The 23159-nt window shown below is 45.8% G+C and overlaps 1 protein-coding gene across 2 annotated transcripts; it reads left to right on the plus strand.

Annotated features, from left to right (window-relative positions):
• The first annotated feature begins 3855 nt into the window (after positions 1–3855).
• zbtb1 (zinc finger and BTB domain containing 1) lies at positions 3856–23159 on the plus strand. Of its 2 annotated transcripts, XM_087989566.1 has the most exons (3): positions 3856–3995; positions 7285–7458; positions 18767–23159. In XM_087989566.1, the coding sequence occupies exon 3, from the start codon at positions 18796–18798 to the stop codon at positions 20812–20814; it is 2019 nt and encodes a 672-aa protein (XP_087845692.1). In that variant the 5' UTR covers positions 3856–3995; positions 7285–7458; positions 18767–18795; the 3' UTR covers positions 20815–23159. The 2 variants fall into 2 exon arrangements, with proteins under 2 accessions (XP_087845692.1, XP_043552828.2); XM_043696893.2 differs by lacking the exon at positions 7285–7458 and having other exon boundaries at positions 3865–3995.

Below are 23159 nucleotides of genomic sequence, written 5' to 3' on the forward strand. Positions count from 1 at the left end.
GGATGAAGTGGACTTTAAGTAACAGCAGTTTTTAAAAGGGAAGCTGAATATTAACTAAGAGAATGGTTTAACTTGGTTGGTGTCTGTGACTTTAGGAGGCTGAGTGGGGATTTATTTAAAATGACAATAGGATTTGATTTGGTAAACACAGAGAAACTATCTCCTCTGATGAAAACATTCAGAACAAGGGGCAGGAGTTGCAGCGAAATCAGGAAGTACTATTTCATACACAGAATATTAAGTAATGTCATGGTATATATCAGTTCCTATCTCAATGAATGACAAAATGATTTTAACAGGCTGAATGGTGTCCCGCATGGGAGGTTGGAACAGTCATCCCCTCTAGGCTGATACACTATTCAATAAGATCAGGGCCACTCTTGTTGCAGTCTCCACACTTTCCTCCCCACCTCCACAACCCTCAACTACCTTGTTGATCAAGAATATATCAAACTCAAGGGAGTGTTTCAGGGGTCGGTGCTAGGCCCATTACTGTTTGTTATATTTATCAATGATTTGGATGAAAATGTACAAGGCATGATTAGTAAGTTTGTAAATGACCTGAAAATAGGTGGTATTGTGGGCAGTGAGGAAGGTTTTCAGAAATTGCAGCAGGACCTTGATCAGCTGGGAAAGCGGGCCAAGAAATGGCAAATAGCGTTTAATATAGATAGGTACAAGGTACTCTGGAAAGTCAAATCAAGGTAGGAGTTTCATGGTGAATGGTAGGGCCTCAAAAGGTGTAGTGGAACAGAGCGATTTTGGAGTTCGGGTTTACAATTCTCTGAAAGTGGGTAGACAGGGCAGTGAAGAAGGCTTTTGACATGCTGGCCTTCATCAGTCAGGGCATTGAGTGCAGAAGTTAGAAAGTTATGTTCCAGTTATACAGGACGTTGGTGAGGCCGCATATGGAGTATTGTTTTCAGTTTTGCTCATCTTGTTAGAGGAAGAATGTTATTAAACTAGAAAGGGTGCAGAAGAAATTTACAAGGATGGTGCTGGACTCATTGGTCTGAGTTTTAAGCAGAGATTGGACAAGCTCGGACTTTTTTTCTTTCGAGCACAGGAAACTGAGGGGAGACCTTATAGAGGTGCAGAGGATCATGACAGGCATGGATAGGCTGAATGCACTCAGTGTTTTTCCCAGGGTTGGAGTTTAAGGTTAGAGGGGAAAGAATAAAAGGGAACCTGAGGGGCAACCTTTTTACACAGAGGGTGGTACGCACATGGAACGAGCTGCCAGTGGAAGTGGTTGAGGCAGGTACATTAACAACATTTAAAAGGCATTTGGACAAATACATGGATAGGAAAGGATTAGAAGGATATGGGCCAAGTGCAGGGAAATGGGGTTAGTGTGGATGGTCATTTTGGTCGGCATGGACCAGTTTGGCCAAAGGGCCTGTCTCAGTGCTGCAGGACTCTATGACTCTCAGCCTTGAATAAATTCAATGAGCCAGCTTCCCTCATCTTCTGAAGGAGAGAATTCCACACACAAATGACCCCTTGAGATAAGAGTGTTCTCCTCACCTCTGTCTTAACAGGCTGACCTCTCATTCTTAAACCATGTCCCTCCAACTAGGCTACCCAACAAGAAACAACCTCTTCTCAGTATCCACTCTAACGGGTCCCCTTAGGGTCAGATATATTTCAGTAGAACACGGAAAAATACAGCACAGGAAAAATACAGCCCACCATGTCTATTCCAAAAGAATTCCATCAGCTTGCACATGCTCCATATCCCCTATTCCCTGCCTGTTCATTTGTCTAAATACCTTGTAAACTTTGCTAACATATTTGCTTCCACCATCTCCCCTGGCCGTTTGTTCCAGGTACTTATTACTTAAAACAACTTGTCTCAGACTTCTTTAAATGTTCCTACTCTCACTTTAACCCTATGCCCCCTAATATTTGACATTTCCACTCTGGGATAAGATAACCTCACATTCTTCTAAACTTACCCAGTGTTTAATCCGGCAATTACAACCAATTCCCTGGCTGTTCTCTGTTTGGCTTGTCCTATAAAAGTAGTGTTGTCCCAGTCGAACTCATGTTGCTTGTCATCTGCGTGTGTGGCTACTAAGGATAGCTGGTCGTGTCGTTTCGTGGCTAGTTGGTGTTCATGAATGCGGATGGTTAGCTGTCTTCCTGTTTGTCCTATGTAGTGTTTTGTGCAGTCCTTGCATGGGATTTTGTACATTACATTGGTTTTGCTCATGCTGGGTATCGGGTCCTTCGTCCTGGTGAGTTGTTGTCTGAGAGTGGCTGTTGGTTTGTGTGCTGTTATGAGTCCTAGTGGTCGCAGTAGTCTGGCTGTCAGTTCGGAAATGCTCTTGATGTATGGTAGTGTGGCTAGTCCTTTGGGTTGTGGCATGTCCTCATTCCAATGTCTTTCCCTTAGGCATCTGTTGATGAAATTGCGCGGGTATCCGTTTTTGGCGAATACATTGTAGAGGTGTTCTTCTTCCTCTTTTTGCAGTTCTGGTGTACTGCAGTGTGTTGTGGCCCTTTTGAATAGTGTCTTGATGCAACTTCTTTTTGTGTGTTGGGGTGGTTGCTTTCGTAGTTTAGGACTTGGTCTGTGTGTGTGGCTTTCCTGTATACCTTTGTGGTGAATTCTCCGTTCGGTGTTCTCTGTACCATCACGTCTAGGAATGGGAGTTGGTTGTCCTTTTCTTCCTCTCTAGTGAATTGGATTCCTGTGAGTGTGGCGTTGATGATCCGGTGTGTGTTCTCTATTTCTGTGTTTCTAATGATGACAAAGATGTCATCCACATATCTGACCCAGAGTTTGGGTTGAATTTACGGTAAGACTGTTTGTTCTAATGTTTGCATTACAGCTTCTGCTATGAGTCCAGAGATGGGTGAGCCCATGGGTGTGCCGTTGATTTGTTCATATATTTGGTTGTTGAATGTGAAGTGTGTTGTGAGGCACAGGTCCAGTATTTGAGTATGCCGTCTTTGTTGATAGGTTCAATGTCCTGTTGTCTGTTCTGTATGTCTAGCAGGTTGGATACAATGAATATAATCCCAGTCTACTCAATCTCTCCTCATAAGCCAACCGTCTCAACTTTGGAATAAACCTAGTAAACCTCCTCTGCACCTTCTCCAGTGTCCACTACATCTTTTCTCAAGGAGACCAAAACTGTACACAGTACTCCACAAATGGCCTCACCAACACCCTGTACAGCTGCAGCATAACCTCCCTGTTTTTAAATGCCATCCCTCTAGCAATGAAGAACAATATTCCATTTGCCTCCTTAATTACCTGCTGCACCTGCAAACCAATGTTTTGTGATTCATGCGCAAGGACACCCAGGTCCCTCTACACAGCAGCATGCTGCAATGTTCCACCATTTAGATAATAAATTATTTCCTACCAAAATGGATGACCTCTCATTTAGCAACATTGTAGTCCACATGCCAGACCCTTGCCCACTCACTTAATTTGTTTATACCCCTCTGCAGATTTTCAGTGTCCTCTGTACACATTGCTCTGCTCTTCATTTTAGTGTCATCTGCGAACTTTGACGCACTACACTTGGTCCCCAGCTCTAAATCATCTGTGTAAATTGTAAACAATTGTTGTTCCAACACTGTCCCTCAAGAAGGAACTGCGTCAATGTGTCAAATGCAAAAGCAAAAGGAATAAAGACAGTTGGGAGCTGAAAATCAATTGACAATTGGGTGAATATTTGAAAAACGACAGGGGTCCGAAGTAGTAGCGATCAGGGGTGTGTGTTTAATGGATAGCACCAATGAGGAGCTAGCACATAGGGCAATGGGCTGAATGGCTTTTTCATGTCCTGGATATCTCTGAGATTGGAGGGAGGTGGTAGCAGCACTGCAGGGTTGGGACAGGACATTTCCATTTTGAGGAGGAGATTAAGCTGCTCATTTCCTGTGAATTTGATTGAGGCCCTGTCCCGAGCCAAAGCGGCATCGAGGCCGGCTTCCAGCAGCAGCAGCAGCAGCTAGGGCGTCCACAGCAGGACAGGGTAAGAAAGGGACATTGCAAACCGGGGAGAGCGCTGTAACCGAGCCCGGGGTCTAGGGCATTGCAACCGGGGAGAGCGCTGTAACCGAGTCCGGGGTCTAGGGCATTGCAACCGGGGAGAGAGCTGTAACCGAGCCCGGGGTCTAGGGCATTGCAACCGGGGAGAGAGCTGTAACCGAGCCCGGGGTCTAGGGCATTGCAACCGGGGAGAGAGCTGTAACCGAGCCCGGGGTCTAGGGCATTGCAACCGGGGAGAGAGCTGTAACCGAGCCCGGGGTCTAGGGCATTGCAACCGGGGAGAGAGCTGTAACCGAGCCCGGGGTCTAGGGCATTGCAACCGGGGAGAGAGCTGTAACCGAGCCCGGGGTCTAGGGCATTGCAACCGGGGAGAGAGCTGTAACCGAGCCCGGGGTCTAGGGCATTGCAACCGGGGAGAGAGCTGTAACCGAGCCCGGGGTCTAGGGCATTGCAACCGGGGAGAGAGCTGTAACCGAGCCCGGGGTCTAGGGCATTGCAACCGGGGAGAGAGCTGTAACCGAGCCCGGGGTCTAGGGCATTGCAACCGGGGAGAGAGCTGTAACCGAGCCCGGGGCATTGCAAACCGAGGACAGAGCTGCAGCTAAGCCCAGGGTCTGGGGAATTGCAACCGAGCCCGGGGACTACAGCACTGCAACTGGGGAGAGAGCTTTAACCGAGCCCGTAGTAATACAACCGGAGGCAGAGCTGTAACCGAGCCCAGAGTCTATGGCATTGCAACCAGGAAGGGAGAGTTGTAACTGAGCCTGAGTCAAGGGAAATGAGAGCAGGAGAGAGTTGTACGTTATAGCCCTGGGCAGGAGCATTGCAACTGGGAGGGGTCCTAGTCCGGGAACATAAACTCAGCATGAAATATTTATGGTGCATGGTCACAAACACAATTTATGACTTTATTGGCTGATAAAATAAGAATGTTGTTGTCAATGCATTTCATCTTGACTCCTCGGGACAATTTGCTAATACCAACTCCAATTCAAGGAAAACACCATTTATACAAAAACAGAAATTGTTGGCGAAACTCTGCAGATCTGGCAACATCTGTGGGAAGAGATAATGCCTCCAGTCCAGCGTACCTCATCATGACTGTTAGCAACTAGGAAAAAGTGGCATTTATGCTGAAGACGAAGGCGGGGGGTATATGGAAGGGTTGTTAATCATGGAGATAATGGGTAGCGTTCCAGGAGAGAAGAAAATCTGAATAAAAGATAGGAGTTAAGAATAGGATAGAACAAGTGACTGGTTGCTTTTAGCACAACGTCATTACAGAACTGGGTGTGGGGATGGATTTTTTTAAAAAATGGAACGCTGGATTCAGGTTCTAAAGTTAATGAACTTGATGCTGAGTCCTAAAGGCTGCAGGGTCCTCAAAGTGGATTCTCAAGATGTTCTTCAAGTTTGCGCTGAGGCTCCCTGAAACACTGCAGCAGGCCCTCTGACAAATGCTGGCATGGGAACACGGTGGCGTGTTGAAGTGGCAGATACCTGGACGCTCAGGGGCATTTTTAACAGACAGAACACAGGTGTTTTGCGAAGTGGTCCCCAAATCTGCATTTTCCAGAGCAGACCACATTGTGCGCAGTGATACAACAGACTAGATTGAGTGACATGCAGGTGAATTTGTTCTTCGCCCGGAAGGTGTGTCTGGATAGGGAGGAGATAAATGGGTAGGTGTTACACTACCTATTACATGGGATGGTGCCATGGAGGTGTGGGGACAGTCTGGAAGTGAAGGAGTGGAGCAGGGTGTCCCAGAGGGAACAGTCCTCGCAGGATGCTGACATGGTGGGGGCTGGGGGAATCTTTTTCTCTGACACTCCTGTTTTTTTAAATTTTTTAACCCCCCACACTACCGCCTAACTGCGGTAGTGCTTACTTTTCCCTAGCACCCGTGGTGTGTGTGTGCAGGTGTGAGACACAAGGTGTGTGAATCTTTATTCAATTCCCACCACCAGGAAGATAGGAAAACACCCAAGTGGCCAGTGACAAGCAGTGCCCTTCACAAAAGGGCAATGCTGTGTGATCAAACAGTGAAGGGGAGGGCAGGGATTAAACCAAAATAGAGTTGGAGGGGGAAATAATGCACTCCACAGGGTGGGGGAAGTGTGTCTGGTGGTGGTATCCCATTGGAGGAAGTAGAAATGACAACTGATGATCCTCTGGATGGGAAGACTGGTGGGTAGTGAGTGAGGATCAGGGGGATCAATTCTGAAGAAGGGTCACTGGACCCAAAACGTTAACTCTGCTTTCTCTCCACAATGCTGCAAGACTTGAATTTCTCCAACACTTTCTGTTTTTGTTGCTGATTTCTAGTATCTGCAACTTTTATTTTAGTGTGGGACCCGATCGTTGTTGTGGGAGAGAAGGGGTGAGGGGAATCCACAGTGAAGAAAAAGGATGTGTTTTTCCACAAAACCCTTCACCTTCACAGAATCTGGCTGCTGAGAAGAGTGTGCTGATTCATTGATAGTGGGGTTACCATGGAGAATGTACCAATTAATTGATTGACAGCTAATAACCAAGCTGTCATCAATAATTGGAGCATTCTCTCTACCAATCAGAGTTCACTTATCAAGCATACCCCCCCCCCCCCCATTATAAAAATAACTTTTCCCTTTTGAACTGGTATTCTTGGAAATAGTCCTGATGAATGGAAGCTGAAGGGCCTTGACAAAATGTCTCCTTTTCGGCAAGTTTGAATTTATGAAGCTGTTGATCGTTCTAAAGACCCAACTTGTTTCCTTCCCTAAAGGGCTGAAACTGCTGTCCTTAGCCAGAGCATGTCCCTGTCTAGTTGTAAGCACAAGTTGACACGTTAAAAGGTGTGCCTTTGTGACAAAAGTTGCATTACTATGGCATCATGGCATCTTTAACATAGTGAAACATTCCCATGGCACATCACCAGAGCATGATCAGACAGAATTTAATATTGTACCACACAAGACACTTGGTCAAAGTAGGTTTTAAGGAGCTTTTTAAAGGTGGAGACAGACATGTAGATCAGGATTTTGAATTTGAGAATTCCAGACACAGGTAGCTGAAGGTGTTACCAGCTATGGTGGGTTGATTAAAATTGGGAGGCCATTGAGGCTAGGAGGGAGTGCAGGGATCATGGAGAGTTGTGTGGCTGTGGAAGAGAGACAGGAAGGGTTGAGACCATGTCAAACTTTGCAAACAAAAATTTGAAGAAGACTCAACATCATCCTGCGATTACTCAAGGATCTCTCTCATCAAGGTCTCTCTTCCCTCCATTACAGGCATTTACCACGCGCTGCATCCGAAAGGCTAAGGGCATTGTGGAAGATCCCACACACCCCTCACTCAAACTCTTCTCCCTCCTGCCATCTGACAGAAGATACTGGAGCATTCAGTCTCTCACAGCCAGACTGTGCAACAGCTTCTTCCCCCAAGCCATCAGGCTCCTTAACACAGTATGATCAGACTCTTTCCCATCTGAAATCTTTGCACGCCTTTGAATTGCTGCTCGAATAATGCCTATTATTTATCATTCTTCAATTACACTGTAACTTGAATGTTTTGCACTTCTTATGCACTTAATGCCGTGTACAAGTGTGTAGGTTGTGCTGTCCTCACTATCCATTGTAGGGCCTTAATGATCCGAGACGGTGCAATTCCCAAACCAAGCAGTGATGCAGAGCTCAGGGTACTCTCAATGAACCCTCTGTAGAATGTGGTGAGGATGGAGGGCTGGGGGTGGGCTTTCCTCAACCTGTGCAAAAAATAGAGATGCTGCTAGGCTTATTTGGCTATGGAGCTTGTGTTGTGTCCAGGTGAGATTCTCCGCCAGTTGTACGCCAAGAAATCTGGTGCTCTTCACGATCTCCACGGGGAACCATCTATATCCAGCAGAGTGTGGTCACTCCGTGCCATCCTGAAGTCAACAACCATCTCTTTTGTTTTGTCCACATTCAGAGACCGATCGTTGGCTCTGCACCAGTCTGTTAGCTGCTGCAGCTAATAGGACCCCTCAAAAATCAAGGCAGCCTTTGTATGGAGCTCAGGTGATGGGGAAGAAATTAAACGAGTATTTTGCATCAGTGTTTACTGTGGAGAAGAACATGGAAGATACAGAATGTGAGAAATAGATGGTGACATCTTGAAAAATATTACAGAGGAGGAAGCACTGGATGTCTTGAAATGCAGAAAGGTGGATAAATCCCCAGGACCTGATCAGGTGTACCCTAGAAATTTGTGGGAAGCTAGAGAAGTGATTGCTGGGCCTCTTGCTGAGATATCTGCATCATCAGATGAGGTGCCAGAAGACTGGAGGTTGGCTAACGTACCATTATTTAAGAAAGATGTTAAGGACAAGCCAGGGAACTGTAGACCGGTGAGCCTGATGTTGGTGGTGGGCAAGTTGTTGGAGGGAATCCTGAGGGACAAGATGTACACGTATTTAGAAAGGCAAGGACTGATTAAGGATAGTCAACATGGCTTTCTGCGTGGGAAATCATGTCTCTCAAACTTGATTGAGTTTTTTGAAGAAGTAACAAAGAGGATTTATAAGGGCAGAGCGATGGACGTAATTTATATGAACTTCAGTAAGGGTTTCGACAAGGTTCCCAATGGGAAACTGATTAGCAAGGTTAGATCTCATGGAAGACAGGGAGACCTAGCTACTTAGATACAGAACTGGCTCGACGGTAGAAGACAGTGGTGGTGGAGGATTGTTTTTCAGACTAGAGGCCTGAGACCAGTGGTGTGCCACAAGGATCGGTGCTGGGTCCACTATTTTTTGTCATTTATTTAAAGTTATTAAGTTGGCAGATGATACCAAAATTGGAGGTGTAGTGGACACATTACAATGGAATCTGAAAATGTATTACTGGAAAAGCACAGCAGGTCAGGCAGCATCCAAGGAGCAGGAGAATCGACGTTTCGGGCATGAGCCCTTCTTCAGGAATGAAGAAGGGCTCATGCCCGAAACGTCGATTCTCCTGCTCCTTGGATGCTGCCTGACCTGCTGAGCTTTTCCAGCAACACATTTTCAGCTCTGATCTCCAGCATCTGCAGTCCTCACTTTCTCCTATAAGATTACAATGGGATCTTGATCAAATGGGCCAATGGGCTGAGGAGTGGCAGATGGAATTTAATATAGATAAATGCGAGGTGCTGCATTTTGGGAAAGCAAATCTTAGTAGGACTTATACACTTAATGGGAAGGTTCTGGATTAGTGGTGCTGGAAGAGCACAGCAGTTCAGGCAGCATCCAAGGAGCTTCAAAATCGACGTTTCGGGCAAAAGCCCTTCATCAGGAATAGTGCCTGCCTCCGTATTTGCTTCCTCAGTGCCTGCCTCCGTAACCAACTCATCCCACACGGACTCCGGACCACCTTTAAACCAGCAGAGTTCGGACCCGAACAGGACAAACAAAAATTTGCTTTCACTTAATGGGAAGTTCCTAGGGAGTATTGCTGAACAAAGAGACCTTGGAATGCAGGTTCATAGTTCTTTGAAAGTGGAGTGGCAGGTAGATAGGATAGTGAAGAAGGCTTTTGCTATGCTTTCCTTTTATTTGGTCAGAGTATTGAATACAGGAATTGGGAGGTCATGTCGCAGCTGTACAAAACATTGGTTAGGCTACTTTTGGAATATTGCGTGCAATTCTGGTCTCCTTGCTATCGGAAAGATGTTGTGAAACTTGAAAGGGTTCAGAAAAGGGTGTTGCCAGGGTTGGAGGATCTGAGCTATAAGGACAGGCTGAATAGGCTGGGGCTGTTTTCTCTGGAGCATCAAAGGCTAAGGAGTTCCCTCTTAGAGGTTTAGAAAATCATGTAGGGCATATAGGGATAAATTGTGTTAAAATCTTTTCCCTGGGGTGGGAGAGTGCAGAACTAGAGGGCGTAGGTTTAGGCTGAGAGGGGAAAAATATAAAAATGACCTAAGGGGCAACTTTTCATGTAAAGGGTGGTGCATATATGGAATGAGCTGAGGAAGTGGTGGAGGCTGGTACAACTGCATTATTTAAAAGGCATCTGGATGGGTATCTGAATAGGAAGGGCTTAGAGGGATGTGATCCAAGTGCCACCAAATGGGACTAGATTACATTGGATTATCTGGTTGGGATGGACGAGTTGGACCGAAAGGTCTGTTTCCGTGCTATACATCTCTATGACACTAACTTGATGATGTGATTCAACCTGTGCATTGCTGCACAGTCATCTGCCATCAGGGTGAACAGCAGTGGACTGAACACAGCCCTAAGGGGCCCATCTGTGCTCAGTATGATGGTGTTGGAGATGCTGTTCCCCATCCGGACTGACTGAGGGTCTCCCAGTCACCAAGTCTAGGATCCAGTTACCAAGGGAGGTATTTAGGTCCAGCAGACTCTGCTTTCCAATCAGGTGCTGAGGAATGATTGTGTTAAATGCAAAACCGAAGTCAATGAACAGTAATCTGATGTAGGTGTCCTACTTCTCCAGGTTGGTGAAGTTCAGATGGAGGGTGGTGGAAATGGCATCATCTGTTGAACTGTCTGGTCGATACACAAACTGCAGGGTGTCCATTTTGAGGGGGACAGCACGGTCTTAAAGTCTCTCCTGTCAAATGGAAAGATCTTTCCAACGTCCACTATGTCCAGGCTGTTCAGTATTCTGGAAGTTTCAATCAGATTCCCCCTCACCACCTATTTTGGTGTCATCGGCTTACTAACCATACCTCTTATGTTCACATCCAAATCATTCATATAAAGCAGTGGATCCAGTACCAATACTTTTAGCACACCACTGGTCCAAAACGCAACTTTCTATCGCCACTTTTGGTTGTTAAAGGTATTACTAACAAATTTGATAAAGGATATTCGATGGACGTAGTATACTTAGATTTTCAGAAGGCTTTTGATGACATCCTCTGTAGAGCCAAGTTAGAAAAATTAAAGCATTGGGGGTAGGTATTGTATGTGCATGGATTAATGATTGGAATAACAGGAAAAAAGATAACAACAATAAATGGGTCATTCTCACAGAGGCTGACACAAGTGATGTACCACAAGAATTAGTAAAATCCGAAAGAACTGCGGATGTTGTAAATCAGAAACAAACACTGAAATTGCTGGAAAAGCTCAGCAGGTCTGGCAATATTTGTGGAGAGAAATCAGAGTTCACATTTCAGGTCCAGTGACCTTTCCTCAGAACTGGACCGTAAGGATTAGTACCTGGGCCCCAGTTGTTCACAAGGATTTGAAGGTGGGGACCAAATGCATTACTTCCAAATTTGTGGATGATACCAAACTAAATGGGAATGTGACTTCAGGAGGATTCTGAGAGGCTTAGTGAGTGAGCAAGAACATAAGAGGTACAATATCACGTGGGCAAAAATGTATGGTTACCTACTTTGGTAGGAGATGATGTTCAGAGCATTTTCCTTTTAAAAGAAAGTATAGATGTTCAAAATGACCTGGGTGATCTTGTCAATAAATCACTGAAGACCAACATGCAGGTTTAGCAAGCTATTCAGAAGGCTAATGGAATGTTAGCCTTTATCGCAAGAGGATTTGAGTACAAGAGTAATGAAGTCTTGCTTCAATTGTATAGAAGCTTGATTAGACCACACTTGGAGCATTGTGTGCAGTTTTGATTTCCTTATCTTGGGAAAGATGTTATCACCACTGGGGGAGTGCAATACAGATCACTGGACTTGCTCCGGGGATGACGGGACTTTCATCTGGAGAGAGATTGGACAAATTGGGCATTTTCTATAGAATGAAAAATGATTTTATTGAAACCTACAAAATACTGAAAGGGATAGACAGATTAGATGCAGGTACAGTGTTTCCCCGGGTTGGAGAGTCGAGAACCAGGGGCACAATTTAAAAATAAGGGGGAAGTGCTTTGGTCCGAGGTGAGAATTGCTTTTACTCAGAGGGTTATGAATCTTTGGAATTCTGTTCTACAGAGGGCAGTGGAAGTTCAGTTTTGGAGTATATTTAAAGTAGGGTTTTGATTAATTTCTGATTACCAGTTATGTACTGGTAATATGGGGATATGGAGTGTAAAAGGCATTGAAGTATTCAATCAATTATGATCATATTGGGGCAGGATTAATGGGCTGAATAGCTAACTCCTGCTCCTACGTTCCTATCCAATGGTCTAAGCTGCTTTTGTAGGTTCGTTGCTTCTTCCTGACCACTCTCAACTTAATTGAGTTTTATATGCTAAGCAAACTTTGAAAGAGTGCATTTGATTTCCTCGTCCAAAATGTTGACATCTATTGTAAATGGCTGCAGTACCCTTCTGCTCTTAAAAAGATCATATATTCCTCCTATGTCCTGCCTGCTAACTATTTCTCTGTCCACGACTGTATATTACCTCCAGTTCTTTTTGGTTTGATAATAACCTCTTGGTTATGATTTATCAAAAGTGCTATGTAAATCTAGAAAATGCTGGTGAAACTCAGCAGGTCTGTGGGAAGAAAGCAGTTAACATTTCAAATCCAGTGACTCTGCTTTCTTTCCACAGGTGCCGCCAGAACTACAGAGTTTAATTATATTAAAATCCAGTTGTTCCTTATCTATTCAACTAATGTGTCCTCAAAGCTCCAGTAGGTTTACAAATATAATCTCCATTTTATAAAGCCCATGTTTACTTTGTACTCCATTGGTATTTCTTAAGTTTCTTGTTATCACATCCATTATAATAGAACCTACTGTCGGTTAGCTCAGTTGGCTGGACGGCTGGTTTGTGATACAGAGTGATGGGATCTATTACATGAAGGACCCTCTTTGTCAACCTCTCCCCTCACCTAAGGCATGGTGATTCTCAAATTAAACCATCACAGTCATATCTCTATCTCTTTCTCTCTCCTCACTCTCTCGCACTCTCCTCACTCCTCTCTCACACTCTCCCTCTCTCTCCACTCTCCTCTCTCTCTCATGAGGTGACAGTGTCCAGGGATGTGCAGGCTAGGTGGATTAGCCATGGGAAATGCAGAGCTACATGGATAGGGTAGGAGTGTCTGGTCTAGATGGGATGTTCTTCGGAGGGTCAGTGCGGACGTAGTGGACCTATAGTGACTTTACCTTTACTTAACAGGAATTACTGTTAATTACAAATAAATAGATTCTAGCTTACAGGTGAATGACATTTAAATTCAATGTATAACTATAAATTAAACTCTTAACCTCCTTCTGAAACTCACCTCCACACACAGACTGAGGATAAAACAAACGTTTGTGTTATGCGTGGAGGGAAGGACTGAGAAAGCAGTTCACTGGTCATTGTACACAGGGTTCATTTGAGATGATCCTTTTGGCTTGTCAGGACCTGCTGCTCCTTGATTTTCCTTCTCCACGTATTTTCACTTGTGGGATGCAGAGAGAGACTGGTGCCCACTTACAAAGGCTTTGACTTATTGGTTAAAAGCCACAGCTTACAGCAACTGATAAAGGGAAATAAATAAGCTTTCTTCAGGCTTGAGCACCTTCCTTTCTCTGCAGAGATCCAATGCCTTCTGACTGAACATTCACAGCCCCAAACTATTCAGCTACCTGGGAGCCAATCACGTAGTTGTTGATAGTCAGAAGGGCTTTGTAACTGACAAATGGATACCATTCCACTTCAGTCAGTCAGCTACATGTTGCCAGCCAAACTCCACCCCCCCACCAACTCCAACCAGTCTGTAGTAATCTCCTCCACTTTTAGAAACTTTTTATAACTTCTTTGGATCTAAGACTATCCCTACTTTCGTAATTAGTCGTTTCCTGTTATTTTTTTTTGCACCAGAATAGAGCATATAACTGTTGCAATGCATGCTTTCATTGTTTAAATATTAACTATTGCCTATCTATTGTTATGTTCTTTAATGGACTTACTCAATCCATCACAGCCAACTCATGCTTCATGCCTTCCTAATTTCCTTGGGCTAGATTTAGGACCGTAGCTTCAAATGGACCACTTAATTTTATACCCAGTGAAGAATTCCACCATGTTACAGTCACTCTTCCCTAAAGGGCCTTAGAAAAAGATGATTTATTAATCGCCCTCATTGAATAACACCGAATATAGGATAGCCTGTTCACTAACCAGTGGTCTATAAAAATCACCTTGTGTACACTCCAGAAAGATATCTACTAATGTATATTATTGCTATTTTCTGATGCATCCTTTCAAGAATATATACAATTTTGGAAAACTGGTAATGCAGAGGCCTAGGCTAATGCATGGTTGCAAATCCCACCATGGGAGTTGGTGCAATTTGAATTCGGGTATTAAAAAAAATCTAATTAAAAGCTGTTCTCAGTAACAATGACCATGAAACCATCATGAATTGCCATTTAAAAGGACATCTGGTTCACTGATATCCTTTAGGGAAGGAAATCTGCTGTGCTTCCCTGCTCTTTCCTACATGTGACTCCAGACCCACAACAATGTGGCTGACTCCTGGCTGCCCCCTGAAATAGCCTAGAGAGCCATCAGTTCAAGGGTCAGTTAGGGATGGACAATAAATGCTGACCTAGCCAGTGATGCCCACATCCTGTGAAAGAGGATCTGAGATGCAGGGAGAGGCTGAACAGGCTGGGGCTGTTTTCCCTGGGGCATCGGAGGCTGAGGGGTGACCTTAGAGGTTTACAAAATTTGAGGGGCATGGATAGGATAAATAAGCAAAGTCTTTTCCCTGGGGTCGGGGAACCCAGAACTAGAGGGCATAGGTTTAGGATGTGAGGGGAAAGATGTAAAAGAGACCTAAGGGGCAACTTTTTCTCACAGAGGGTGGTACGTGTATGGAATGAACTGCCAGAGGATGTGGTGGAGGCTGGTACAATTGCAACATTTAAGAGGCATTTGAATGGGTATATGAATAGGAAGGGTTTGGAGGGATATGGGCCGGGTGCTGGCAGGTGGGGCTAGATTGGGTTGGGATATCTGGTCGGCACGGACCAGAGGGTTTGTTTCCATGCTGTACATCTCTATGACTCTATAAAAGTTGAGTGATCAAATGTGAATTACTACTTTGGAATCCTCGCTGGCTGTTTAGACTTTTTAGCTTTGGGATATTTTTCTGTTCTGTTCATGAAAGGATTCCATCATCTTTCCTATCCTGTATTAAGCTGACTGGTCTACGTATCCTAGACTTGGTCTTGTCCTGTATGAAGGCACCATTAACAGCTGTGGTTTGATGCTGGTATTGATTGAAATTGTTTACATTGGCACAACATCAGAATGTTTTGCACCCCATGTTGTCTTTTATGCTGGGTTTAACCAGATGTGCGAAAATGGAAACTTTGAAGGGTGTTTCCTGTCGTCCTGTGACTGTCACTTGTGTCGATTTAGTACGTGTGTTGTTGCTAGTTGGACTCTGATCTCAGCTGAGTCCCTCCCTTCAGTCTGGGACACAGAAGGTAGAGCTCAGAGGACACTGAGTTAGAATACGTTCAGTTATAGGGGTGAAACTGGCTATTAAGAGTTCAGCTCACTTGCATTAGTCAGGGAAAATATCAGCCTGGATTCCTGCTCCCTACTTCGGTTTGTCTGGTGAAGACCATGTCACCAACAACTCTGAGACAGAGGTGACCCCAATCCAGCACGAATATCCCAAAGTGTCCTTCAATGGCAAAGGGCATATCAGAGGCTGAGAGTAAACACAAACTGAGCAAATCCAGCAACTCATCTAAAACTCTATCTCTGGTATCCTGTTTTGTTTGCATTAGCTCCTGTGGATGCAAATCAGCTTTAACAGATACTTGCATAAAGCCACCATAATCCCAGAGGACCGTTGTGCCCCTCTCTCTCGTTGGAGAGGGGTGACTGGTGACTGTTTAACCTGAGGGTCAGCATACCTAAGGCAAAGGGAGAGATTGAGAAGCAGAGTCCTTCATAATAACCTCAGCTAGTGTGGGAACTGAACCCATACAGTTGGCATCACTCTGCATTGCAAACCAGCTCTCCAACCAACAGAGCTTTTAGTCTACTACATACCCAAACAAACATCACAGATAATAAACCATAATCCATTTTCTTGAGGGAACATTGCACTGTCAGAAGCTAGTATGGAGGGGACACTGGAATTCTGGTGGTACTGTTAAGAAAGCTGTGGGGTTCTAAATGCAGATGGGTCAGGAGTAGGCCACTCGGCCCTCTTCTGTCATTCAGGAAGATCATGGCTGATCTGATCACCCCCATCCCTATAACCTTTTCTGGGAATAAATGGCCGAATACCTGCACTTTATTTGTTTAAATAATTAAGCAAATAGAAACTGCAATATGCTGTACATAAATCTGTTTGAGTAGTGGTTACATCACTATTATGGATATTGCCTTTGGCATATTCCTTTTTTTTCAAACCATTCGGCCCTTGGAACCATTCAATATGATCATGGATGATCATCCAACTCAGTTGCTTGTTCTACTTTCACCACATATCCTTTGATCCCTCCGAACTATAACTAACTCCTTGAATAAGTTCTGGGATCTACATAGCAAAGAACAGAGACCAACCTATCCCATTCTAAAAGATGAAAGATTTGATCTGAAATTATTTACTGTATCGCACCTCCATGACACTGGACTCCTTTGGCTATAAATTCTATGAGCACCATCTTATTCTCCACAACCACCTGAAGGACCAGCGCTCAGACAGCTAGTGCTTCCAAATAAACCTGTTGGACTATAACCTGGTGTTGAGATTTTTAACTAACTCCTTGAAAACATTCAATGTTTTAGCCTCAACCATTTTTTGTGACAGAATTCCACAGGCATTTTATAATTACAACCATATTTCTACAATACAGTTGTTGAGGTGATATATCATTCTCAGGAATAATGAAAGTCCCTACAATTGCCTTAACTTCACACAACTCGACTTAGTGTTTACTTTCAACAAGCTTTTGCTGACAAAAGTTTCCTTAAAGTCTATTTACTACAAGATGATTATAAGAACACAAGCATTTTTTTGCTTTTCATATGCAAAATGACATTACCTTTATCCCCACACCTCCGAATTAATATGAGTCACCAATTTTTAGTTTTTATTTGAAAATGAATGGGGACTGTCTTATGAACAAAGTTGAAACAGACTGGGACTCTACTCACTGGAATTTAGAAGAATGAGAGGCAATCTCATTGTAACACATAGGATTCTTAAAGAGCTTGATGGAGTAAATGCTGAGAGGATGTTTGCCCAAGTGAGAGAGGAGGGCTTGGGGGTGTAGTGTCAGAATAGAGATGCCAAATTAAGACATATGGAATTTCTTATTGGTGGGTTGAGAATCTTTGCAACTCCTTGCCACAAAGAGCTGGGGGGCAGCATACTTGCATATAATTGAGGCTTGGATAGATTTTCTGATCACTGGGGAATCAAGGGTTACAGGGAAAGGGCAGGAAAGTGGACGTGAGGAATGTCGGATCCTATAGAATGGTGGAGCTGACCCGGGATGGGGGGGTGCAAATGGCCTGTTCCTATTTCTGATGGTCTTGTCATCTGAAATAAAACTGTGTTGGAGAAACTCAGCAGGTCTGGCAGCAATCGTGGAGAGAGAAACTTAATATCTTGAGTCAAATATGACTTTTCTTTGGAACTGAAAAGCCATATTACATCAAAAATGAATTAAGTGGACAAAAAAAAACTGGTGAATAGACTAACATCAGAAAATATTACAATTGTCCATTTTGGAAGAAAAATACAACCTAAGCATATACAGTCATCTAAATGGTGAAAAAGTTCATAATTCTGAGAGGCAGAAAGTAAAATGAATCATAATCAGTTAGTATGTACGTACAGCAGGTAATTAGGAAAGTGAATAACATGTTGTCATTTGAGGGGAATTAAATACAAAAAGAGAGGTTATGTTTTAGTTATACAGGGCACTGTTGAGACCATATCTGGAATATTGTGCAAAATACTGGTCACCTTGTTTAAATAGTTTAAAAAGATTTAATATAATAACAACTGGAATGTCATTTGAGGAAAAGTTGGAGAGGCTACGCTTGTATTTGCCACATTTTAAAAGAGCAAAAGGTAACTTGATTGAAACGTCATAAAGATCTGGAGGGGACTTGATCAGGTGGATGTGGAGGACCAGGTGGATGTGGAGAGGAATCCTCTTGTAGCGGATTTGAGAATTAGGGGATCATTGTTTACAAATCAGGGTTGCCCATTTAAAACACATTTGAGATTTTTTTTCCCACTAAGCGTCTTTGGAATTCTCCCTCTGAAAAGGTGGTGGATACAGTGTCTTTGAATATTTTTAAGGCTGAGGTGGATAGATTGACAAGTAAGTTAATAGTTATTGCGAGGGTAGATGAGCATGTGGAGTTGGGGTTACATTCAGAAGTCATAATCTTATAGAATGATAGAGAGCAATGGAGTGGAATAGCATGCTCTGAATTTGCATTTTCATAAACCTTAAGTTGTAAATAACGTGAAATCGGCAACTGATGACTTTAATTTGAATGCACATTGACCTTTCTCATGTGAATGTTACCTAGTTTAGAAATGGTGGCCAAGGAGGGACAAGGGAGATCCTAAGTGGCAGGTTGCAGACTCTGGGGCTGGTGTCACAATGTTATAGTCTTTGTGAGGAAGTTATGAAAACAATTGTCCTTTTCTTCAATTATTTGTCTTGTTCGTTGGAGGTTGGGTTTGGAATATGTGTATCTGCGTGGCTCTTTGAAAGGGCCAGTGTGGAATGGGTGGGCTGAAGGGCCAGTGTGGAATGGGTGGGCTGAATGGCAGTGATTCTCTAATTAATTTGCAGCACTAGTCCAACTTTCTGCTTCCTTGCAGGGACCGGGCTGACTGGCGGGTGGTCCAGGATGCCAAGGCTGAGTCACAGTGAGTACGTTCTCCAGCAGCTGAACAACCAGAGGGAGTGGGGATTCCTGTGTGACTGCTGCATCATCATTAATGACATCTACTTCCGAGCTCACCGCGCCGTGCTGACCGCCTGCAGCTCCTACTTCCGAATGATGTTCATCAGCCAGCAGCTGACGGGGAACCTGAGCCTCAGCAACGTCAACATCAGCGCCGAGTGCTTCGACCTCATCCTGCAGATCATGTACCTGGGGAGGCTGGTCGGGGTCCCCTCGGACTTTGAGGAGCTGCGATCCGCCATGACCTTCCTGCAGCTCTACTACGTGCCCAAGAGCCTGGACGAACTGCAGCAGAGCGACGGCAAGGCCGCCCCGTCCCCCCCAGCGGCTGTGGCCCAGCCGAAAGGCGCCATGATGTTCGGGGTACGGATGTACGAGGAGCGGCCGGGGGAGCTGGTCAAGAGGAGGCGGCGGGAACCGAGCCCCGAGGTTAACGGCCTCAGCGCTGCCCCCGCAGTTGCGCCACCGCCGCCTTCCCCCGCCGCCGCCACCACCGCCGCCGCCACCACCATGGAGGCCCCGGCACGGAAGCAGGGTCGCCCGGGCCTAAAGGGCAGGCTTCACCCCCGCTTCGGCAAGTGCTACACGTGCGACTGCTGCGGCTTCGTCTTCAGCTGCGAGAAGCTGCTCAATGAGCATGCGCTGACCTGCAACAGCCGGCGCGCGCCTGCGCCCCCTGAGGGGCCGGAGCGCGAGGGCGAACCCGTTAAGGCGGGACCCAGCGGGCGGCCCGGCTCCGCGGAGCCGCCATTGGCGCCGCCTGAGGAGAACGGCACGGGGGGCGGCCGCCCGGCGGTGAAGACGGAGCCCGACGACACGGCGGCCGTGGATCTGCACGACATCACCGTGGTGCAGGTGGCGGACGACGGCGAGCTCGCCTCGGACGACGACGTCGAGGAGAAGGCGCTGGCCTTCGAGGGGGCCGGCGGACTCCGCGGCGGCGGCGGGGGGCACCGGCCGTCGGAGGGTCACCCCAACTGGGCCGCGGAAGAGGACGAGGAGGAGGACGATGATGAGGAGGAAGAGGAGGAGGAAGGGCGCACCTTGAAGCTGGAGCCGCAAGAGGGACGAGGCAGCCCGCTGGGGCCGGCCTGTGAGCTCTGCGGCGTGGCACTGCCGGAGAGTGAGCGCGCCGGCCATTATGTGGCCCACCACGTGGACAGCGTGTGCGCATGCGGCAAGTGTGGCCGCCTCCTGGTGAAGGGTGGCCGCTTGCAGGAGCACGCTGAGCGCTGCCTGGGCGGCCACGACGCCCTGTACCCCTGGCAGGCCAGCAGCGGGCAGCCCGTTCCCCCATCAACCCCGGCACCCCCGGGCGACTCGCCGCCAGGCCCTCAGCTGGCCAGGTTCACCTGCCAGGTGTGCGGGGGCAGCTTCAAACAGCGATACCAGCTACAGGAGCACATGTACCGGCACGTCGGCCGCCACTTCCAGTGCTCGCAGTGCGCCCGGGCCTTCGACCAGGAGAAGCTGTGGGTGGAGCACATTTCCCGCTGCATGTTTGGCCAGGCGCCCCGCGAAACCCCGTCCGAGAGGGTGGACCGGCGGAAGCACGTGTGTAACCTCTGCGGCAAGGCCTTTTACCAGCGGTGCCACCTGCGAGAGCACTTCACCACCCACACCAAGGAGAAGGAGTTTGCCTGCCAGATCTGCGGCAAGGAGTTCCTGCGGGAACGCCTGCTCCGACTGCATTTGGACATGCACCGGGGAGATGCCCGTTACGTCTGCCCCAGGTGTGGCCAGGGCAGCTACCGCAAGCATGACCACCTGCGCCACATGGTGTCTCATCTGGTGGGCCGAGAGGTCATCTGTGAGGTCTGCTTCCAGGTGTTTGAGGATGGGGAGCTGCTGGAACGTCACACTGACGTCCACCTTCACACCTGCACCTTGTGTGGGGACAAGTTCAAACTGAAGAAGGAGCTCACTATGCACCATCTAACCAGCCACACCAAGAAGCTGTGAGTGACTACCCCTACCCTCCTAAAGTATTCCACTGGACCTGCCGTAAACCTGCCTGGAGTTTGTTTTCAGTGGGATGATCCATCCCACCTCCTCACCTTTTTGGCTTCTCTGGTGTTGTCCTCCCTGGCATTATTCACCAGAGAACTGATCCCAGCAAGGCCCAACGTTCATCGCACCCCTTGCCAGAATGTCACGACTGGTAATAGTAATCCCAAATCACGTCCCTACAAGAAACCATCACGCAGAGGATGTTGGAGAAACTCAGCAGGTCTGGCAGCAAAGAGAGAAACAAAGTTAATGTTTCAAAGTCTGGTATCATACTTCAGAAATGTCCTTTGCTCCGACTGTCAGCATTATGAACTCAAAATGAGATCATATGTCTCAGGACTGGGATCCCGTGGGATGGTTGGACATAGTATCGCTGACACACAGAGTAGGAACTGACACTGTTGACTTTAATTCCATAATATAAAGCTCAGATTTATCAAGTATATCTCATTGATTATTATGTGATATTTGGGAACCAAGACCTGGATGGTGCTTTCTCCATTGTAATGGCAATTGACAATTTGCACATGGCTGTAGGAATGCAATGTATTTTTAAAATGTCCGCTTTTCCCATCTCAGAATGATGGTCTAATTTCATTACTCTGTTTAAGAACACTTGTTCACAATCAGGAATAGGTTTTTGTTGTGCAAAAGCACTGGGACTAACAACTGACAGAGGCACACCTTTACCTAATATTAAAATAGAATGCTGGAGGAATTCAGCAGGTCTGGCAGCATCTGTGAAGAGAGAAACAGTAAACATTTTGAGTCAGGTATGACTCCTTTAAGGTCCTTTTAAGGAAAAATCATACTTGACTCAACATTAGCTCCACATTGTTCTCTCCGCAGATGCTGCTGATCTGCTGAGTTTCTCCAGCACTCCCTGTGGTTGTTTCAGATCTCTAGCATCCACAGCACTTTGCTTTTACATCTGGACCTGTATCTAAACATCAACTGGAGAAGGCAGAATTGTTCTCTTTTGAAGTAGAGATGGTTAAGGCAAGATTTGAATTCTGTGTTCCAAATTGCCCCTTACGTTTCTGACAGGTTAACTAAGAACTACTTCCAGAAGCATACACAGATTGACTGTAATTAAAGAAAAAAGCAGACAGGGAACTAGATCTCTAAAACATGGAAAACAGTCCTTCGGCCCATTGAGTATGCTCATGTCAAAATGGTTAACTGTCTAATCCTGTTTTCCAGCACGTGGCCCATTGCGTTGTATACCTTGACATCACGAGTGCACATTTAAATACTATGTCAAAGTTATGAGAGTTTTTCCATCTACCAGCCTTACTGGCAGTGAATTCCGGATTCCCATCACCCTCTGGGTGAAAAAGCATTGCCTCTCTTTCCCTCTAAATCTTCTATTCCTTACCTTAAATGTCTGTATCCACTTGTTAATCTTCCCATCAAAGGGAAACATCTCAACCATGTGCCCCTCAGTCTCCTCTGCTCCCAATCTGTCTTTCATAAGTGAAACTTTCCAGCCGAGGCAATATCCTTGTAAATATCCTCTGTCCCCTCTCCGGTGCTGACATTTCCCTCCTTTAAGGTAGACTCCAGAACTGCACACAATACTCTAGCTGTGGCCTAACCAAAGTTTTATGCAGTTCCGGTGTAACTTTCCTGCTGTTCAACTCTATGCCTTGACTAAAAAAGGCAAAGAATCCCCATATGCCATCTTAACCACTTTATCGACCTGTCCTTCCACCATAAGGGGCAGGTGTTCATGTAAACCAAGGTCCCTCTGATCCTCGGTGCTACACGGGGTTATACTTTTCATTATGTATTCTCTTGCCTTATTTATCCTGCAGGATTGAGCAGTGGCTGGTGCTGAGGAGTAATCTGACTCTAATGTCTGCTGTCCTGGAGATTCTCGTCTGCAGAATCTCCCCTGCCCCTAATCCTCACAGTGGGTCAGACCTGTCCTTTGATAATGAGAGGGGCCATGGGATCAAAGCACTCGATCCATGAGTACAGCAGCAGCTGCTTCCCAGGCAGTACTTTAACCAGTTCTCTGTGCCCCCCCTCCCTCTTCATAAGCCATCTCTGCCTCTCTCTTGATCTCTTGGATGCTGTGTGCTGCCCCCTTCATTGCTAATTTTGGACAATCAAACGACAATATTGCTAATTTAAGGAGTCAGAATGTTTGCAGATTGTAACCAGCTGATTTCACTGGGTCTTGCCTTACAATAGTAGTACACAAAGTCACTTGTGAATTGATGTTCTGTTTAGAGACTGGTGGAGTTTTTTAAATTCCATTTTTAATAAAATGTTCAGTATGTATGCAGCAA

The sequence above is a fragment of the Chiloscyllium plagiosum genome, unplaced genomic scaffold (assembly GCF_037043375.1).
Source record: "Chiloscyllium plagiosum isolate Xiang-an unplaced genomic scaffold, Cpla_swu_hap1 HiC_scaffold_8, whole genome shotgun sequence".
Taxonomy (NCBI): Eukaryota; Metazoa; Chordata; class Chondrichthyes; order Orectolobiformes; family Hemiscylliidae; genus Chiloscyllium; species Chiloscyllium plagiosum.

Coding starts and splice junctions, on each gene's coding strand:
- zbtb1 (XM_087989566.1), top strand. CDS start 18,796: ATGCCAAGGCTGAGTCACAGTGAGTACGTTCTCCAGCAGCTGAACAAC.